The 19,079-nt window shown below is 34.6% G+C and overlaps 2 protein-coding genes across 3 annotated transcripts; both read left to right on the forward strand.

Moving 5' to 3' along the window:
• Positions 1-258: 258 nt before the first annotated feature.
• On the forward strand, positions 259-13,960 carry LOC127847060 (uncharacterized). 2 transcript variants are annotated; one of them, XM_052378645.1, is made up of 5 exons: positions 259-382; positions 6,127-6,766; positions 7,301-7,459; positions 7,910-8,183; positions 8,707-13,960. In XM_052378645.1, the coding sequence occupies exon 5, from the start codon at positions 10,295-10,297 to the stop codon at positions 12,479-12,481; it is 2,187 nt and encodes a 728-aa protein (XP_052234605.1). In that variant the 5' UTR covers positions 259-382; positions 6,127-6,766; positions 7,301-7,459; positions 7,910-8,183; positions 8,707-10,294; the 3' UTR covers positions 12,482-13,960. Both variants share the same exon structure in this region, with proteins under 2 accessions (XP_052234605.1, XP_052234606.1).
• LOC127848986 (uncharacterized) lies at positions 2,787-6,158 on the forward strand. The gene is made up of 4 exons (XM_052381714.1): positions 2,787-2,802; positions 3,631-3,780; positions 3,931-4,716; positions 6,127-6,158. The coding sequence occupies exons 1-4, from the start codon at positions 2,787-2,789 to the stop codon at positions 6,156-6,158; spliced, it is 984 nt and encodes a 327-aa protein (XP_052237674.1).
• Positions 13,961-19,079: the final 5,119 nt, after the last annotated feature.

A 19,079-nucleotide genomic window follows, 5' to 3' on the forward strand; every position in this document is an offset into this window, starting at 1 on the left:
ACATGTTTCTAAGCCAGATATGTCGTTTTGCATATATGAATATAATGAATATCTTCGCTTTTTATTCTATGAGAACTTTCGTGTCATTTTGCGAACAAGTTATATATGGCCGTACCATGCCACCATAAAAATGCATTTGTGAGCGATGAAAATAAAAAAATACAATAAAGAGGTATTACGAGAAAATCAATAAATGTAAACTTAAAGTTAAGCTTTATCTTTTTAAACTACTTCATAACGCTGAATTGCACAGAAGGACACGTATTTGGTAACTCGTTGAAGTTATCCTATACTTCTGGGTAAGGTAAAGTAAAGATCGATCACCGCAGTGCATATCAAAGTTTTAATTTACACTCAATCCGCTTTGGATCAAAATGTGCAAGTAAGATTACATTTTGTATTAATTTTACTGTTAGACTTTAAAAAAAATATGCATGTATTACAGACGAAATTGTTGTAGTAATAGTGATACGTGTGCAATTGTATGGGTTTATTGAAACTGATAAGGTCGACAACTTTGTATTAGTTTTAACTCAGTTTTACAGCGATGGAATGTAATGTTAACTTTCATGCGTTCAGAGCGAAACCGTACATCTGATAATAACAAACTTTTGTAATATTATTTTTAACATTCTTGTAAAGATAAGTGTTAAGTAAGCATACCCAATTTCATTATAATGCCAATTTTGTTAAAATCGGTGATAGGTTTAATGTTGAATTTAATAGGAAAATATACCGATCGGTTGCAAGAATCATTACAATCTTCATTAAAAGTGTAATGTCAAAATTGCACTTGTTGATTATGAAAATATAGATTAGTATACATACGTATATATTGGAGTGCTATGAATTTCGTTCTTATTATTGTGTGTTGATAATGTAGATTCCGTGTTTAAAGTATGTAGATGTGTTTAAATTATGTTGATGCAAATTGTTTATATTTCGTTGAAAGTATAAACGATAATCAATAAAAAGTGGTAGCACACAAATAAGGAAATGCTGCGAAAAATGTTTTTTAATATTGAAATGTAAAGGGCACAAGTGGAATTCACTAGAACATGTATTTTTATCGAGTCAATGTTTGTGTTTGTTTTTTTATTTTTTGTTTATTTTAATTCATACGGTCATAGGTAACTTTAATGTTAATTAACATTAATTAATGCAAGCGATGCGCTTCACTTTTAGTACGAAAATCAACTCGTTATTCATTTTTCACAGGTAAAATTGTCGGAATTGTTTACTACATTGCAATATCACACACATTTCTTTTAAATAGGCATATGGAGCCAATCACGAACAAAACGAAAAGTAAAAACTCATTGAAAAATCCGGTCTTTACATGTTTGGAATTTACAGAACCGTCCGATTATTTTGTGTTGAACGGAGCATATGTTCTTCTTTGAGTCTCTCATTTCGGCTCCCTTTAGTACGCTATTGGCACTATATTGATTTTGCTGCGGCGATTTTTTAATGTTATAAAATTATTTGACAAAGATAAGTTTAAATAAGAGACCTGAAATTATTCTGTGGTCTTATTATAATGTTTAAAATCTATATATCAAACATACAAAAGTTCAATAGCTTAACAATAAAATAGACCTCCTCAGTAAATTCAATTACGTAAAATGGTCCCGATCAAATAACCCCATGCATGGGTATTCAAATAGGCTCATTATCTAAACTTGAAAAACATCAATAGGATATTTCAGAAAATGGGCTCGAGGTTACCAGTCTAATTTGCATTATGATCAAATATCGATAAAATATTTTTCTAATTACTGCTTTTTAGAACTCTTTGTGCACGTGTCGTCTGGGGCGATGAACCTGATGTTTTGAAGTTTAAACATGAATTCAAAATATCCCAATATTGAAATAGAATCAAATTACAAGTACGATACTCATATTCAGTTAGCAATTTCGAAACTCGTTTTAGATTAAATGACATGATCTGCGAGTGCTAGTCCAAATATATTAATTGTTTAGCTTATATTAAGTTTGTTTTTATTTATTTACAATTTGCAAAAATTGTTTCTAAACATATGAAAAATATTACGCATATTCAAAGACCAACATAATGTCGGCAAGAAATGCCCTTTAAAATATAACATTATATATGTTTTGTGTTTGTAATAAGTAATGCGAATAGTGCATTAAAGTTATGCACATAAAGACACTTGAGACAGGATTCCATGTGGGGTTTTTTGCGAGCCGTTTGATAAATTTGCAGAACAGTATGTGTTTATATCATTTTTTTGTAATAAGAAATGTTCAGAAGTTCATGCATATGTTAAATTAATAATATATACGTATTTTAAAACAATACAAGCTCATGTTTATGTCTCTTTGTTTCATGATTTCATTTTATTTTTTTTAAGTGCATGTAATGCTCATGTACAGCATTAAGGATGTCGAGATCATGTTTGACGTCTGTTCGTCGGTGGGTCTGTTTAATATTCTGTTAACCTACTTCTCTTGAACTGCGCGACAAATTCACAGGAATAATCCTTGGGTGTCTTCCTTTAAAAGTGGTAAAAATATTTTCGGTGTGTTGAATATTTCGGTCATAGGAGCTAAACGTATAATTTGACATTAAAACTTAGACTTCTCTAAGTCACAAGGGTAGAGGGTTACATATTTGATATGCAAGAACACCAAGTTGGCCTCTAATAAGAATTTTCAAATAATGCCCCAGGTGTCAAGGTCAAGAAATTTGTTTTCAGGCATGTAACGACTTTTAACTAACTTTGTTCGAACTACGTCCCTGGGTTTAAAACTGGCTTTGCTCCATGGGACATGGAAAAGGTAATGTCGATGAACTTCAAAACATTTGAGTTAAAAAGTGAACAAGTCCTTCGGTCATACGATTTATATTGACTTATATTTATACAGTAAATAACTTTTAAATTCGTATTCTCTTATTAAGAATGAATGTCTCTTTTTTATAAACATAAATTGATTTTATCTAGAAAACAAAACTATAATGAAACTCAAATTCACGTCACTATACAGCACCACAACATACACGTGTGAGAATGTGTTCATTGAAACAAATGTGTTACCAGTTTAAGATTATTTATAATTACCCTTGATCACTGGTACATTTCATTGTTACATTATTCAGAGATGTGGAAATACACTAGTTTGTTACTTGTCCCTGGACAAGTGAAACTGATAATCAACTTGTTCTCAGATAAAATTCACGTGTCCAAATAAGGTACAATGTATATCTAAAACTTCAATAAACAACATCATATAACCAATTCTTGTATTAAATATTGGAGACAGCTCTATCTTTATTATCATCATATTCTTGAATCATTAGTTATTAAAAAGAGTCTAGATTTCTATCATTTTCTTTCACTACTTCTATGTTATGACTATGCAGCGATTGAAGGGAGTTCCCGGTTCAACCCCATTCTTCATTCCCCAGTTGAACCCTATTCTTCATTCCCCAGTTCAACCCTATTCTTCATTCCCCAGTTCAACCCTATTTATCATTCCCCAGTTCAACCCTATTCTTCATTCCCCAGTTCAACCCTTTTCTTCATTCCCCAGTTCAACCCTATTCTTCACTCCCCAGTCCAACCCTTTTCTTCATTCCCCAGTTGAACCCTTTTCTTCATTCCCCAGTTGAACCATATTCTTCATTCCCCAGTGCAACCCTATTCTTCATTCCCCAGTTCAACCCTATTCTTCATTCCCCAGTTCAACCCTATTCTTCATTCCCCAGTTCAACCATATTCTTCATTCACCAGTGCAATCCTATTCTTCATTTCCCAGGTAAATCATATTCGTCACTCCCCAGTTCAACCCTTTTCTTCATTCCCCAGTTAAACCATATTCTTCATTCCCCAGTTCAACCACATTCTTCATTCCCCAGTTCAACCCTATTCTTCATTCCCCAGTTCAACCATATTCTTCATTCCCCAGTTCAACCTTATTCTTCATTCCCCAGTTCAACCATATTCTTCATTCCCCAGTTCAACCATATTCTTCACTCACCAGTTCAACCATATTCTTCACTCCCCAGTCCAACCCTTTTCTTCATTCCCCAGTTCAACCCTATTCTTCATTCACCTGTTCAACCCTATTTATCATTCCCCAGTTCAACCATATTCTTCATTCCCCAGTTCAACCCTATTTATCATTCCCCAGTTCAACCCTATTCTTCATTCCCCAGTTCAACCCTATTCTTCATTCCCCAGTTCAACTATATTCTTCATTCCCCAGTTCAACCATATTCTTCGGTCCCCAGTCCAACCCTTTTCTTCATTCCCCAGTTCAACCCTTTTCTTCATTCCCCAGTTAAACCATATTCTTCATTCCCCAGTTCAACCATATTCTTCACTCCCCAGTTCAACCATATTCTTCACTCCCCAGTCCAACCCTTTTCGTCATTCCCCAGTTCAACCATATTCTGCATTCCCCAGTTCAACCCTATTCTTCATTTACCCGTTCAACCCTATTCTTCATTCCCCAGTTCAACCCTATTCTTCATTCCCCAGTTCAACCCTATTCTTCATTCCCCAGTTCAACCATTTTCTTCATTCCCCAGTTCAACCATATTCTTCATTCCCCAGTTCAACCCTATTCTTCATTCCCCAGATCAACCCTTTTCTTCATTCCCCAGTTCAACCCTATTCTTCATTCACCAGTTCAAACCTATTCATCATTCCCCAGTTCGACCATATTCTTCTTCTAGACATCGCACAAAAGGTGCAGTCACTTTAAGGCCGTTTATGTTTGGCAACTACACATGCAGTAGTAAACTGCTTTACTCGAACTCTAAAAAAACATGTCAACACTACCAGTCACTGTTGTTTGTTCGGATTTACTTAAACATAACCATTTATGTTGATAACTAATTGTTGCTTAATGTGTATGTAATGCATTTTAACTGACATTAAGTGTAACATTTGAATCAGTAAGCTGAGAAAACATACTGCAATATGCAATATTCCGTTTCAATTGGCCGTCTGCAATTGAGCTTATCCAGATGATAATAGTATATTAGGTTTGTGCATTGGTGTACTTGAATTTATCAGACGAGTTGGTTTGCACGGCGAGGCTTGCCGGGCCGTTAAAGCGTCTGTTAATTTATATGTTTCTAACTTAATTTCAAGTGCTTCAATAATCAATATGTTAATTTTATTATAAAAAGATGTTTCTTAAGTGCTTGACTATTGATTCAGTTACACTTAAAATCATCCTCTTAGCTTTATAATATAATCATAATCAAAATAAATGTCAATATTATAATCGACATATTAAATGCATAATAATTATCGCCACCATCTTTCTCACGACATCTTCAAACCACTATACTCAACATCGAAAATATAATATAGACAACAATTTTGTATTTATAAAAATTCAGTATGCAATCTACCTTTTATGATTCGTTAATAGCATACAAAACACTATGACATAAACTATGAATATACTTATCAAATATCGGTTGACATAAAAGCAAATTTGAATCAAAATACATGTTATAACATGGGCTATCAATTCCAACAATTCGTACATATTTAATTTTATATAAATACCCATACTCAAACAATCGGAACTTGTTTATGTTTAAAACGTTAACCAGAAAATAATAACAGTTGCATATTCAAAAACAATTTAATTATGTATGTATGGATGTGTTGTTAAAATGCTGTTTTTTCTTGAACCATTTAAACACAATTTGTATTGTTTGTATGCGTGCGAGTGCGTACGTGCGTACGTGCTCGTGTGTGTGTTAGTGTATTTTTTGTGTGCATGTGAAAGTCAGTGTGAATTCGCCTGAGTGCACGCTTTTTTGTTTCTCTCATATAAATGATTTATTAACACAATATATGCTGTATGTGTGTGAACTATTATGAAAGAGAGCTCTGTATTTTTTTATTTCTTTACACTTGTGTAAATCTAAAAACTATTCTGTACGAGTGTGCCACATATATGTTGTATGTATATTACCAATGTGTTGTGTATGAAAATGTAAATGTTGTTTATGTAAATGTCAAACATGGCAAAATAAAAGAAAAAATAATAATATAGGCAACAGAAGTCGTTATCACATACACAGTCTAAAGAGTTTTAAATGACTTTGCTGATGTAATTTATATTTGTATTTTACAGGTGATGCCAAAGCCTTGACGTGTTTCTCCTGAATATTGATTCCCTTTTGCGATGTAGCAAACTAAAACATAATGGCGAGTCTAGCCGATGTGTTCACTGAGTCGGAAAGGACGAACTGGCTGAAGGCATGGCTGGCAATTGATATTGCAAAATCCGGTCTACAGCAGTTCGTTGAGAATGAGGCTAAAATTCTACATGACAATATATACAACGCTGTCTTGACAAGTGGCGCAGTCCCTTGTGTTGTCTGCCACACCGCAAACTTGCTGAAATGTCCTTCAACAGGAATATGCAATCAGCGAGGAGCACAAAGCCTATGCACATCTATGCATGACACACCATTAAAGCAACCACGACCATGTCCTGCTAACGTTTGTAATAAAGTTCTTGTCGAAGTTGCAAAGCAACATAAATTTTCGAACCCTTCGTGGAAAAATACATCGGCGAATCACTGGGCATCCAGTCCTTGGCAAATAGCCATGGCTTATTTACCTCCAGACGGTTATATTGGAAACCTTTCGGTTCAAGATACAGACTTCAATGGAATAATCAATTTATGATGAACTGCAAACACTTCGATAGCAAGTTTTCGTTCCCCATAGCTCTAGGAAAAAATCATCCACCATGCCTCTTAACAAAGGTAAATACGTGGTTGTTATATTCATTGTATGTGTTCATTAAGTCCAACAAAATATCACTTAATAATTTAATCTACGTCCGTTCGTTGGTCCGTCAAATCAAGTTTCATAAGTTCACTGATATCAACAGTATTTCCTAGAAACTTGTTATATATCTTATCTCTTGGAAAAAATCGCCTAATTTTTAATTGTGATTTAAATTTTGCTTTTACCACATAGTGGGGAAAGGTATTTTTTTTACACGTCTCACCTGTCAAATTATGTTGTTATGAGTAAGCTTGTTCATATATTTAAAGCCTTTTGTGTTTTATTTGCTTGACGGTGGAAATTAAGTTAATAAGTTTTTAATTAAGTTAATATATGTATTTTTAGTATTTTTGTAAGAATATTATACTGATTAAAAGGGTAATGAATTATAAAGCTGTATACATGAATATAGTCGGTTTTTTAAGTCGGTACGCAGTTCTTTAAGTGGTTATCGTTACAAACTATCACTCTTTCATTATAAAGTGCTGTACTTCATAGATATTTTATAGGCGCGGGAAATTGGCAGAAGAGTACGCCATTCGTCTTCTTGCAAGGTCACAGATGCAGATCTTCAGAACATTGTACATACACTGACTAACCTGTTAACTGACACAACATGTCTAGCGCAAGACCTCGCTGCAAAGGAGGCATTGAGCAAATTAGCAAAGGTATAGAATAATGAATTGCGGCGAGTCAAGTCCGTCTATGTATGTGCGGTTATCCAACTTTGCCAAAAGTACTCGTTTTTATTTTATATACAGCGTCCTTGATTTCGTTCGTTGTCGTGTTGCTTTCATTACTTCATAAAAAGGTATTAAATGAAAATGAATTATTAATGTTGTCTAAATGAATTTTATTTATAATTTATCCATCATATACGAGTAATTCGATGTGAGATACTTTTCATTCGCTATGTTTAAAATAATTATATCAATCGCTTACAACAACTTATTCTGTAAATGTATTATTAAAATATGAACCTAGAAATGCGATTTGCATGACCTATGCGTAATCCTTATCAACCCGCCTGCATACTCATGTATATGGATAAATATGTATGTTACATAAAACATGAATTTCTTTTTACCACAACTTTAAAGACAGTTTTTTCTGTCTAGCTACAAACCGACGTTCTGAAGCTAACAACGGAGGAAATTGTTGATTTGTTAGAGGATGCACAAAATAAACTTAAGAAAGTTGAAAATATAACTGAGACGGCTATTGACGAGATGCGGATTTACATTGACAACAGTAGAAAAGATTTTAGTGCACATGCGGACAAATTTAAACAGGACCTTAGTGAACACATTGGACAATGTAAACAGGAAATTTATATTTATTGTCGGAAGTCTACACTCGAACTCAATTCGAACTACGAGCAATCTTGTAAAGGTATGTCTGACTTTCGAATTCAATGTAATTAGCCGAACAGTGAATAAATGCAAATATGCCTGCCTATTTGAAACGATTTTGCGATCATGAGCCCCGCAATTAGTTATAGTAGTATTAAGTGAATGTAGCAATTTCACGGATATGTCATTACTACTGCATACATTAAAAGTTGAGTGTGATTTGAGTATGAAATATTTGTAAACATTTAAATAATTATGTGATAAACATGTTCAGACTGTCCAAAAAGTGATCAACAATAAGAATCAATTAGCACAAACCGAGCTAATTTGTTTACCAGTGTATGTTTTAGTCATATATTCCTATCATTCCTGTATTGTGCAAATGTCTTTCCCATATAAAACGTATTCAAAAACGAATGTATACACCTATATGTGGGTTACTTAAAAACCATATTAAACGTTAATTGAAATAAGCTTTTTGATGGACAAAAATATGCCACATGTTTAAGAATGATTTTGGTCTGTTAAAAGTTGTTTTCAAGTGTTGTTTTTTTTAATTTCAGATTTTCTTGAGCAATTTATACATTTCTACCAGAAGACTCAAAGCTGCGTGTCTGTTTCACCGTTTTGGTCCGGTAATGACAAAAACATTCGGGATATATTTATACAATCAAAATTGAGCCATGTGAAACTTGAACCAGATGGTTCTCGGATTAAAATGGATGTACCTCTTAACAAATTCAAGAACCTATTGTACAAAGGTGAACAATTACATAGCCTTGCTTTTTTTGCAAGGAGAAAGCGGAAGTGGAAAGTCTACATTTCTATCGAAATTAGTTCTTGACTGGTGCGAGGCGATTTCGCCACGAACTGAAGAACACACCGCTACATTCACAGATGTAGACACGTTGAACAGATTCAAGTTCCTATTTCATATCCCTTTGAGAGATACCAAGGGGCAGAGTGAGGTAGCAGAGATAATAAAATCATTAATAATCGATAGAATATATTCGGACGAGGAAAAACGTAAAGAAATATACCGACTTTTACATCGAATTATGGAACGTAAGACATGCATCATAACGATGGATGGTCTGAACGAGTGGAGAGATCAATCGAATGAAATACCATTACCTCAAATAGCCACTTCTCATAAGCAATGTGTAGCATTAATCACAACACGACCATGGAAAATGTTAGATCAGCGTATCAAAGATTCTCACATTGACGCACTTCTGGAAGTTGAAGGAATAACCAGCCCAACGGAGCTTGTAAAACGCTTACTTAGAAGTTTTCAAATTGAAAATCTTAATATGCATATCGACTTTATGACGTACATTGAAGAACGTAAACTTTCTCATGTGTTAATGTCACCTTGGTGGTTGACATTGCTTCTGCGACTTTGGATGGATAATATGTACTTAAGTAATTCTGTTTGCGAAGTGAACAGTCTTCTTTTGGACAGTCTTTTCAAAAAAGCAAATACGCAAACGGGATTTTTCAATCCACCACCGTTTGAATGTCTGTCGAAAACGAGCTATATTGAGCCGAATGTAAATATTTTAGATGCGATTTCTAAAATAGCATTTCATTTCACATGCACGAATAAAAGGTATGTTGTGTTCACCGAGTCGGAAATAAGAAAATATTTATCAAAACAAGATTTGAAGTTTTCTCTTGAATCTGTATTTTAACAGAAAGATTTTGTTCCGCATTACCATGCCATTCGCAGTTTTCATTTCTACATGAGACGTTGCAGGAATTTCTAGCTGCTTATTACATTGCACAACATCCAAAGGATGCCATTGAGTTTATTACCAGCAAGAATAAAAGCAAATATTTTGTGTTAGAAATGAGTCAGGTTATAACATACCTTTGTGGATTAAAATGTGAAGTAGCTAATCAAGTGATCAGTTGCTTGGTAGACAACGACTTCCTCAATGTCATAAACAAGGGAATACGCTTGTACATTTCAACCAATCGTTTTATCGAATGCCAAACACTTCAGGAATGTAACGGCGGAAACATACTACAAACTAAACAATTTGGTGAAGACCTTGTTCTTGATCGTTGCTATGCTATATGTGTATTGTATCAGCGAATGATAATTGATTGTTTTAGTGAGGCTATACTCAGTGGACAGAAAGACTTATGCCTCAAGTGCAAATATTTTATATTTTACTCCTTGATGAATCCGATACTAATGTTTTTAGGGCAGTTTTAATGGAGAACATTTCAAATGTAAGATCACTTGTTTTAGATAATGCAACACTGACAATTCATGAAATATTACAGATCCTCAGAATGTCTGAGCCCTGCCTTGAGCGATTGCAGACGACATGGAGTGACGATCTTTGCAAAGCATTACATGATATGAACATTCGACAGCTAGTGTTACAAGTACAAATTAATGTATTATCTGTGTCGGTTGTGCTTCCATCTATGTCTAAATTAGATTATCTAGATATTGTACAGTCTGATTTAAATCAAGAATTGTGTATTCCTGCCTCTTTAACAACTATTTCATTACGTCACGCTACATGTTCTGCGTCTTTCATTCATATGCTACTTGTAAAATTATCTTCATTGCATTACTCTATCGAATGTGGTTTTGATGAATGCACTGCGGATTCTCTAAAAGAACATGTATGTAAAGATGCATGTGACATGTCCAACATGACTATTTGGTTTGCAGGTTGTAGTTACGAATTTTATGAACTATTTCGAGATACTAGCTTATTCGACATGAAATTGCTTACAGCAGACGATGTTGTACTTGCATCAGGGATTCTTCCATCACTCAGCAAGTTACAGATACTTCAGTTATGGGGAAACGTTTTCGGTCATTTTGATTTCCAGTTTCCATCCTCATTACGAAAGTTGATTATTCATAGGGGTTATTGTTTCCGTGAATGGCTGTGTGACCTGATGATCTCAATTTCTTCACTTGGACATCCTATAGTGTGCCAGGTGTATGACTTGGAGTTGCTACCAATTTGCGACTTTAACACATCTAGTTCGCTAATACTGGCATCAGAGATGATATCAATCTTCACGTTATTTGACATGTCAAATATTGAGCTACACGTCAAAACGGGTAGTAGTGAGTTCTTCGAAATGTTTCGCGATACGAATATACCTACACTGTGGCTTGGCACGACTGATGCTGCTTCGCATGCATCACAGATTTTACCTACTCTCTGCAACTTACAATCACTTAATTTATTGGGGTATTTTATGGATCGTTGTGATCTCCAGCTTCCAGTCTCGTTGCAAACATTAATTGTTCAAGAAGGCTATTGTTCCCCTGAATGGTTGTGCAGCCTGATCACCGCACTATCTTCACTAGGACATCCTATAATATGCAAGCTGTATGGTTTGGAGCTTCAATCAATTTGCCCCGTTAACGCATCTAGTTCACAAACAAAGGCATCGGAGATATCAAACTTGATTTCATGTGACATGTCCAATATAGAGCTATTCGTCAAAACGGGTAGTAATGCGTTGTTTGAAATGTTTCGAGATACGAGTTTACGTACACTGTGGATTGGAACAGCTGCTGCTGCTTCACACGTATCACAGATTCTACCAACACTCTGCAATTTAGAAACACTTCATTTATGGGGGTATTACATGGATCGATGTGACCTTCAGCTGCCAGTCTCGTTGCAAACATTAACTTTTCAAGAAGTATTTTGTTCCACAGAATGGCTGTGCAGCTTGATGATCTCGCTTTCTGCAATAGGACATCGAACGATATGCAAGATGTATCATTTGGAGCTACAACCAAGTGACTCAGATAACACATCCAATATGCAAATACAGCCATATGAAATTATATCTAACTTGAATTCATGTGACATGTCCAATATCAATCTACACGTTGAAACTGGTAGTCGTGAGTTATTTGAACTGTTTCGAGATACGAATTTGAATAGACTGTCGCTTGGTACGGCTACTGCTGCTTCACACGTATCACAGATTCTACCAACGCTCTGCAATTTAGAAAAACTTTATTTATGGGGGTCGTACATGGATCGATGTGATCTCCAGATGCCAGTCTCGTTGCAAACATTAATTTTTCAAGAAGTCTATTGTTCCACCGAATGGCTGAGCAGCCTGATGAAATCGCTTTCTTCAATAGGACATCGAATAATATGCAAGCTGTATTATTTGGAGCATCAACCAAGTGACGCCATTAACATATCTAGTTCTCAACTTCAGGCATCACACTTGATGTCATGTGACATGTCAAATATTGAGATACACGTCAAAACGTGTAGTAGTGAGTTGTTTGAAGTGTTTCGTGATGCTTGTATATTTTTCATTAACAATTGATATGGATGATGATGCTGCGCTGCCATCAGAGATTTTGCCAACTCTAATACAGTTGTAATATTTCGTTTTCTTAAGTGTAATTATTAATCGATTCGATTGTACATTATAACCATGAATACAATTTTTTGTTTGCAACAGGCTACATGTTCATCAGAATCGCTGTATGGTTTTGTGATAAAAATGTATGGAACGTAGAGTTCGGATGTTCATTGTGTTGTAGAATCATGTGAAAAATCCAACCAATGTAATTCTAAATTATCTGTATTGCGATATGGTGATTTATCTTATGTAAAATTCGAGGTTATGAAGGACACACATGGACTATATTAAACATTACCTACACTCCCAATCCCGAGTTTGCATATAACGCAGATTGACCACGTGGACTGTTTTTCACGACGATGCCTCTTCGCACTCATTTAGAACAGCTTCGGATTCGTTCAAATGCTAATATAGAAATTACTTTAACAGTTTCTATAAATTTTTAGTTTATAATTTTTAAATGGTGTTTCACCGTCATATTTACGACACGTCGTGAAAAACTCATTCCACTTTGGACGTAGTCTCCAATGCACAATTCTGGTCCAGTTGGATGAGGAGAAAGGCATTTATGCATCCATAAAACAAGAATTTGATGCGTTTAGGAACGGTCTGATGTTGTGTATAAAAGATTTGATGCTGAATATGCATTTAATGCTTTCTTTCTGCAACTGCTTGTTACAACGATAAGCATTCATTACCAAGGGATAGATACATAGATTCGAATCCATGGGAACGTTATTGGACAATATGTCTGCGGGTTTCTACTGTGCAGATTTTTATAAGTACCGGTTTATGAATACGTTATATAGGCTGCACATTTTTTTCTGTCGTAACAGATCGAATGTTGCCACATTCAGTGATAAAATTGTACATAATCAAAAGTCAAGTTTTATTTGTTACATCATTTTCATTATATCAACTTCGTTTAAAGATGATTTTAAATTTATAAAAGTTACTGCAATATATTTTCCTGAATGAAATAGTTTGGTTAGCGTAAGAAGTCCATGCCAATTGTCTCAAACGTGTAAAGATAAATTAACTATCTGCCGGTTAATTCGAGAATAGTTTTGTCATATAACACATTTATTGGGACATCATTACTGCATTTTTATATAAAGCATTTCTGTTTATTAATGTACTCGTATTGCATATTTAAATGTCTAAATTCGCGAACATTTTACTGATTAATATAAAGTTGGTGCTTACCACGTTAACTTTAACCTAGTTATTAACTCATTAAATTGGCACGTCGGGTGGATTGTCGTCAATCATGTTATTTGTGTCTTTTCACAATTTTGAATATGACCGGGAGATAAGTGTTATGTTAATGTTATTTGATGATTCGTATTTGTATGTGCTTTGTACATGTTTTTAAGTTATGTTTGAATTGTTGTTGTTGATGTTTTTTTAATTTTAATAACAGAATCGTTTACAGTTCGATGGCAGTGTTGTTGTTGCTTCTGTATCAAGTAGACCTTTGTTGCAATTATTTTGCTCATGTGAATACGCAACTTCCGAGCAGTTTTTAAATGGTTCCAAGCATAGCACGTATCAAACCATGCTGCCATACACATGATTGTTGTAAATATTATTTTTTTAAATGTCAATTTCTTTGACATTTTGAATGCTATGAATTTATAAAATGACTATTCAATGGAAATGTTCATCGATTTTTTTTATTCGAAAACGTTACTAAAGTATTACCCGTCCATTTCTGGAAAATATTTACTTGTTAATATATTATCTACAGTTAATCCGCCCGGGGAAGTTACACTGCGTGGAGGTTGGTGAATATAAAAACCATCGAAACAATAGCTGGAATTAAAATGCTATTTTTTATTTTGCTGAAGAATTTGTTTTTCAATGCTGTTAATTGAAATGCGTGGGTAATTTAATTACTTCCTGGCTAAGTGTGAGAATCGAACAGCCCTTGAATACGTTTAAGCCATATATAGGATGCAAAATCAACGGGGTTTTCAGGCGTTTACACAAGGGGTCGACAGAATGTAACACCGTTAAGAACTTTATTTTTTCAAATATCTCAAGTTATTTAAATATATTTGCAAAAATCTTTAGTGCATAAAAGTTGTTCTTGCAGTTTGTGTCGCTAGCTTAAGGTATAAAGAATAAATCCTTCAATACGTCTGAAATCAGGGACAACATTTCATGGTGCGTGAAGCATAACCGTGCAGTACAGAGGGATTTTTGAACAAGAACACAGGCTTATTAAATAAAGTAATTCTAATGTATTTCACATTGCTATAAGCAGCATTTAAATCTGTTTTTATGCACAAGTTGAAATTCATAAGCATTTTTTTTAGTTATTTGGAAAAAAATACCACTAACAGGAGTGTTTTCATTCATAAACGTTTAATTGGGAACATCACACTGTCACGTGATCCTGCACCCTGTGTGTGTGTTTTATGGACTGTTCCAGTGGACTGACCCCAGCTTTAATCATGTTTATGTTGTGTTGTGCTTGAAATATTATACTGTAAAGTATACGCAGTTGGTAACTTGCTTGTAATTAAAAACTCGCAGATGGTAACGAGATTGTCCCTCGTTATATTTTCGAGTTTGATTGTTCCAACAGTGTGTACTGAATATTTAAATGTGCCGTTCCGCAAAAGATTTGGTGCGTGATAATAATGCGTTTCCTTAATGTCGTGAATAAACATCAATAAAATTAGCATCACCACTCGTATGTGTAGTCGTATACATTAGTATGTACGTAATAATTTGTGTTAAATTCGTTAAGTTTGGTTTCCAACACCACCAATAGAATTGACCGATTTTTTAAAATGATTTGATTTTCTATTTGAAGTACTCCTCTATTAAGCCATTTAACTCTAATAAAATTCACACAACAAGCAAATATTTAAAGGCAATTGATTTATTTCTGATTTTGCCCGACACTTTTATATCACCCACTCGCTTGAAACTGACATTGTAGCTTGGACTGTTTTACCATCATCTAGTTTCATTTTTACAGACTTTGCCAAGTTGATGTTGTTTTGTTGTTCAAAACATTATAACTGGTCAGTGTGTACGCGGTTGCAATCGCATTTTGTCACTGACACAAAACAGCAACGCATTATTCATCATTATATAATTTCTTTATCACGTAATTAATGACATCATAAGGTAATTAGGAACACAAACATTTACTTAAACCACTGTTATATTGAAGTGGACAACAAACTTGGAACTGCCCTAACAAATTCAACCGGAACAAAAATTTGCAATAGCTCAAAGAAGCCAATTTGATGATTACGTAGTTGAGCGCATAAGGTTTTGAAATCGTTCAATTCACAAGTTTATAAATGTTTTTTTTTTAAATAATCTCAAGTGAATTCATGTCCATAAAAAGAAATGTCATTGCTGCTATAGCATTTTTTACAATACAGAACATTTATTTTCATAAACCTTATTCAAAACTTTTTCTTACTTAAAGGGATCTTTTCACGGTTTGGTAAATTGACAAAATTGAAAAAAGTTGTTTCAGATTCGCAAATTTTCGGTTGAGTTATGATATTTGTGAGGAAACAGTATTACTGAGCATTTGCCATGGTCTAATATAGCCATTATATGCATCTTTTGACGATATAAAAACCTAAAAATTATAAAGCGTTGCAACGCGAAACGATTGAATAATTTGGAGAGTTCTGTTTTTCTCGTTAAAATTTGTGAAACTACGAAGACTGCTTATATAATGTATAAAATACTGATTCTATGTATGCTTGGCAGAATAGCTCAGTTGGCTAATGCGTTTTTACTTCAGGATGCCGGGGGTCACTGGTTCGAGCCCTGCTGCGAGCTACATTTTTTTCCCTTTATAAATTTTATTTTTGATTGTTTACTGGAGCTTTTAAAATGTAATGTTTACATTTATCAATATATAGCATTTAATAGCAAACTTCAAAACATGCCAAAATCTGTGAAAAGGCCCCTTTAAAGAAGAAATTCTAAAGCACGCTCCTTTAAATGTCAATATGATACAAATTGCTTTATGTTTAAATTGACTTGACCAACATAGATTAACAATATCTAAAGTGAAGGTCTCACATAATTTGCAATGTCAACCATTGAAATTCTGTCTCCCCCGTTTTCATGAAGCCTTGTTGAAACAATGTGACTTCCCGTCATGTTTAACGTGGCTTAAAATATGACAGTAAAGACCGATGTGTCCCTATAATAATGCTAGGTTTACATCTGGCCACGATTACCACGATGTCCCCGATTCCAGAGCATCGTGGCGAACGTAACAGAGCGTGGAGTCGAATCGGAGTGATCGTGGGGGAGCGTAACGGAACGTGGTTGAAACGGGGACATCGTGGGCATCGGGACAGATTTTAAATCAAACTTAAATTTCACCACGATTGCCCCGATTCATTGTCTAATCGTGACAGAGCGTGGCCTTCGTAACAAAACGTAACAAAGCGGCTTTGTCGTGGGAGATCTTAACAGGACGTAACGGAACGTGGTGGAGCGTGGAAGCCAATCGTGTTGATCGCAACAAAGCGTAACAGAACGTGATGCAAATCGTGGGCTCGATCGTAGCAGTAGAGCGCAACAAAACGTGCTGATTTCGTTAAGGAAGCGTAACAGAACGTGGAGTATACCATTTAATCGTAGAGCTCCCCGATTTTTTAGCCTCTGGCTAATCGGGGAGATCGTGGCCAGATGTAAACTTAGCATTATAGTGCACTTTTGTTTTTTTTAAATATGAGTCAATCGTTTGCAAATGGGGATTTTCGTAAATCATTCGACATTAAACGGGCTATTCAGAGTATTTTCAGTGCATCAGTGCGCGAAATCGATGATACTGTTCCTTTACATCTTGTGTTGAATGGTTCTTTAATATCCAGCTCTTAATGTTTAATCCCCTGCGTCAACTCTCGAAAATCTTTCATCATGAATACAGGAGCTGCTTGTAAACATGTTAAGGAAACTGAACTTTTTCTAAATGTCACATACGTGCATAAGATAGATTACGAAGGATTACTAAGGATAGTATCAATTAATGTTTGTGTTGCATCAAAATCAATATCGAGTCTACATTAATGGATATACAAATATATACTATATGTTACGGTCGAACTAGACGAGGAGATTGCACCAAGTAATAACCAATAGCTCGTTTTACTAATAAGTCATGTCTCGGGTAACATGAAGCTCATTTTTGTTTATAATCTCATGTAAATGACAGGCGATCATCCATATACGTCCGTTGTATACGTTATATTACGTCGTTACCTTTGGACGCGCGATTTTGCACACGTTCCTGTCTGAAATTTCACACATCACCATTGAGTGTTACATTGTATATTAATATATTTACTTGAGTAGTTGATCAGTACCACGTACACAGCCGGACATAGAAGCCACACAATTTGTTGTCGTCGCGGAGACGTTAGGCCACCGCATTTATTTTGTAGAATATTTTACGAACATTGGAAAACGTTGTGTAAGCGTTTAATCAACACAAATAAAACGAAATGAAAACAAATATGGACTTTCGTTCGTAATTTTGTTACACCGATTATGAGACATAAATTTAACGTGTGTTACACATATAGACCAGGGTTTCTGAACGGTTGTGCTTTTATAAGCTGTCATGAATCATTATCAGTAGGTGGTCACATGTCCACATCCATATAATCTTCTTAAATGCAAGACTGAGATGCACTTGACAGTAACTTCGGAATTTAGTCCTTTTTATGTTGCATGAGCTTTCTCTTGCCTAAATACTTACCATGTTCATTTTTTAAATAAATATCACACTTGAGGCGCATATCAAGTCCAGTTTCTTCAATATTCAGCCAATTGCGTTATTTCCAATATGTTCTAATTTCAAAAACTTTCGGACACGTTTGTGCCATTGTGCTTCAGTCTGGGTTACCTCTACTATCTCTGCGTTCAGGTGTCAGACAAGTTGTACACAACAGCTAATTGCGGTGGGTAACATTTTACCATTGACATAAGAAGAACAAGTATTTAAAACTTTTGATCAGCTGTTTTTACTTAATTTGTTCGATATAAGCTAAACGAATGGTTGGAGCTAAAATGCACTTTGATCGTCAATGGACCATTTAAAATTCGCCATAACACGGTTTTTAGTTCTAACGATTTGCAAATAACGGTTCGTCCAAATTTTAATAGCGATGTATATCATCCTATTTCATTCATTTAAGAAAAACTTAAAATGTAAACGGAAAACATGTTTTAATATGAAGAGATATATGTAGTTGGCACATATTTGTGTTGCTGTAAATTATTCGGATATAGTAAATTTCTTACAATATACAATGAATAGTATAACATCGCTGTCACTGATATAAAGGTTTTACAAGTTGGAATTGATAATTATTAAGTGTGATTTTCAATTTTGTTTTTACTGGGCGTGGTACTCACTTTCTGATAAGCCCGAAATTCCGCTTTCTTATTCATAGCCACAGTACGAGTTTATATATTATTGCGTATTTCGTATATGTAGCATTCTTTTTACAACATGTATCATTAATGTTGTATCACGTGTTTTCAGAAAAATGATATA

Source organism: Dreissena polymorpha, chromosome 10 (assembly GCF_020536995.1).
Source record: "Dreissena polymorpha isolate Duluth1 chromosome 10, UMN_Dpol_1.0, whole genome shotgun sequence".
NCBI lineage: Eukaryota > Metazoa > Mollusca > Bivalvia > Myida > Dreissenidae > Dreissena > Dreissena polymorpha.

Coding starts and splice junctions, on each gene's coding strand:
- LOC127847060 (XM_052378645.1), top strand. CDS start 10,295: ATGCCTCAAGTGCAAATATTTTATATTTTACTCCTTGATGAATCCGAT.
- LOC127848986 (XM_052381714.1), top strand. Junction 3,781..3,930: donor TCCTATTCTTCATTTCCCAG/GTAAATCATATT, acceptor TTCATTCCCCAG/TTCAACCTTATTCTTCATTC. Junction 4,717..6,126: donor TTCTAGACATCGCACAAAAG/GTGCAGTCACTT, acceptor TGTATTTTACAG/GTGATGCCAAAGCCTTGACG.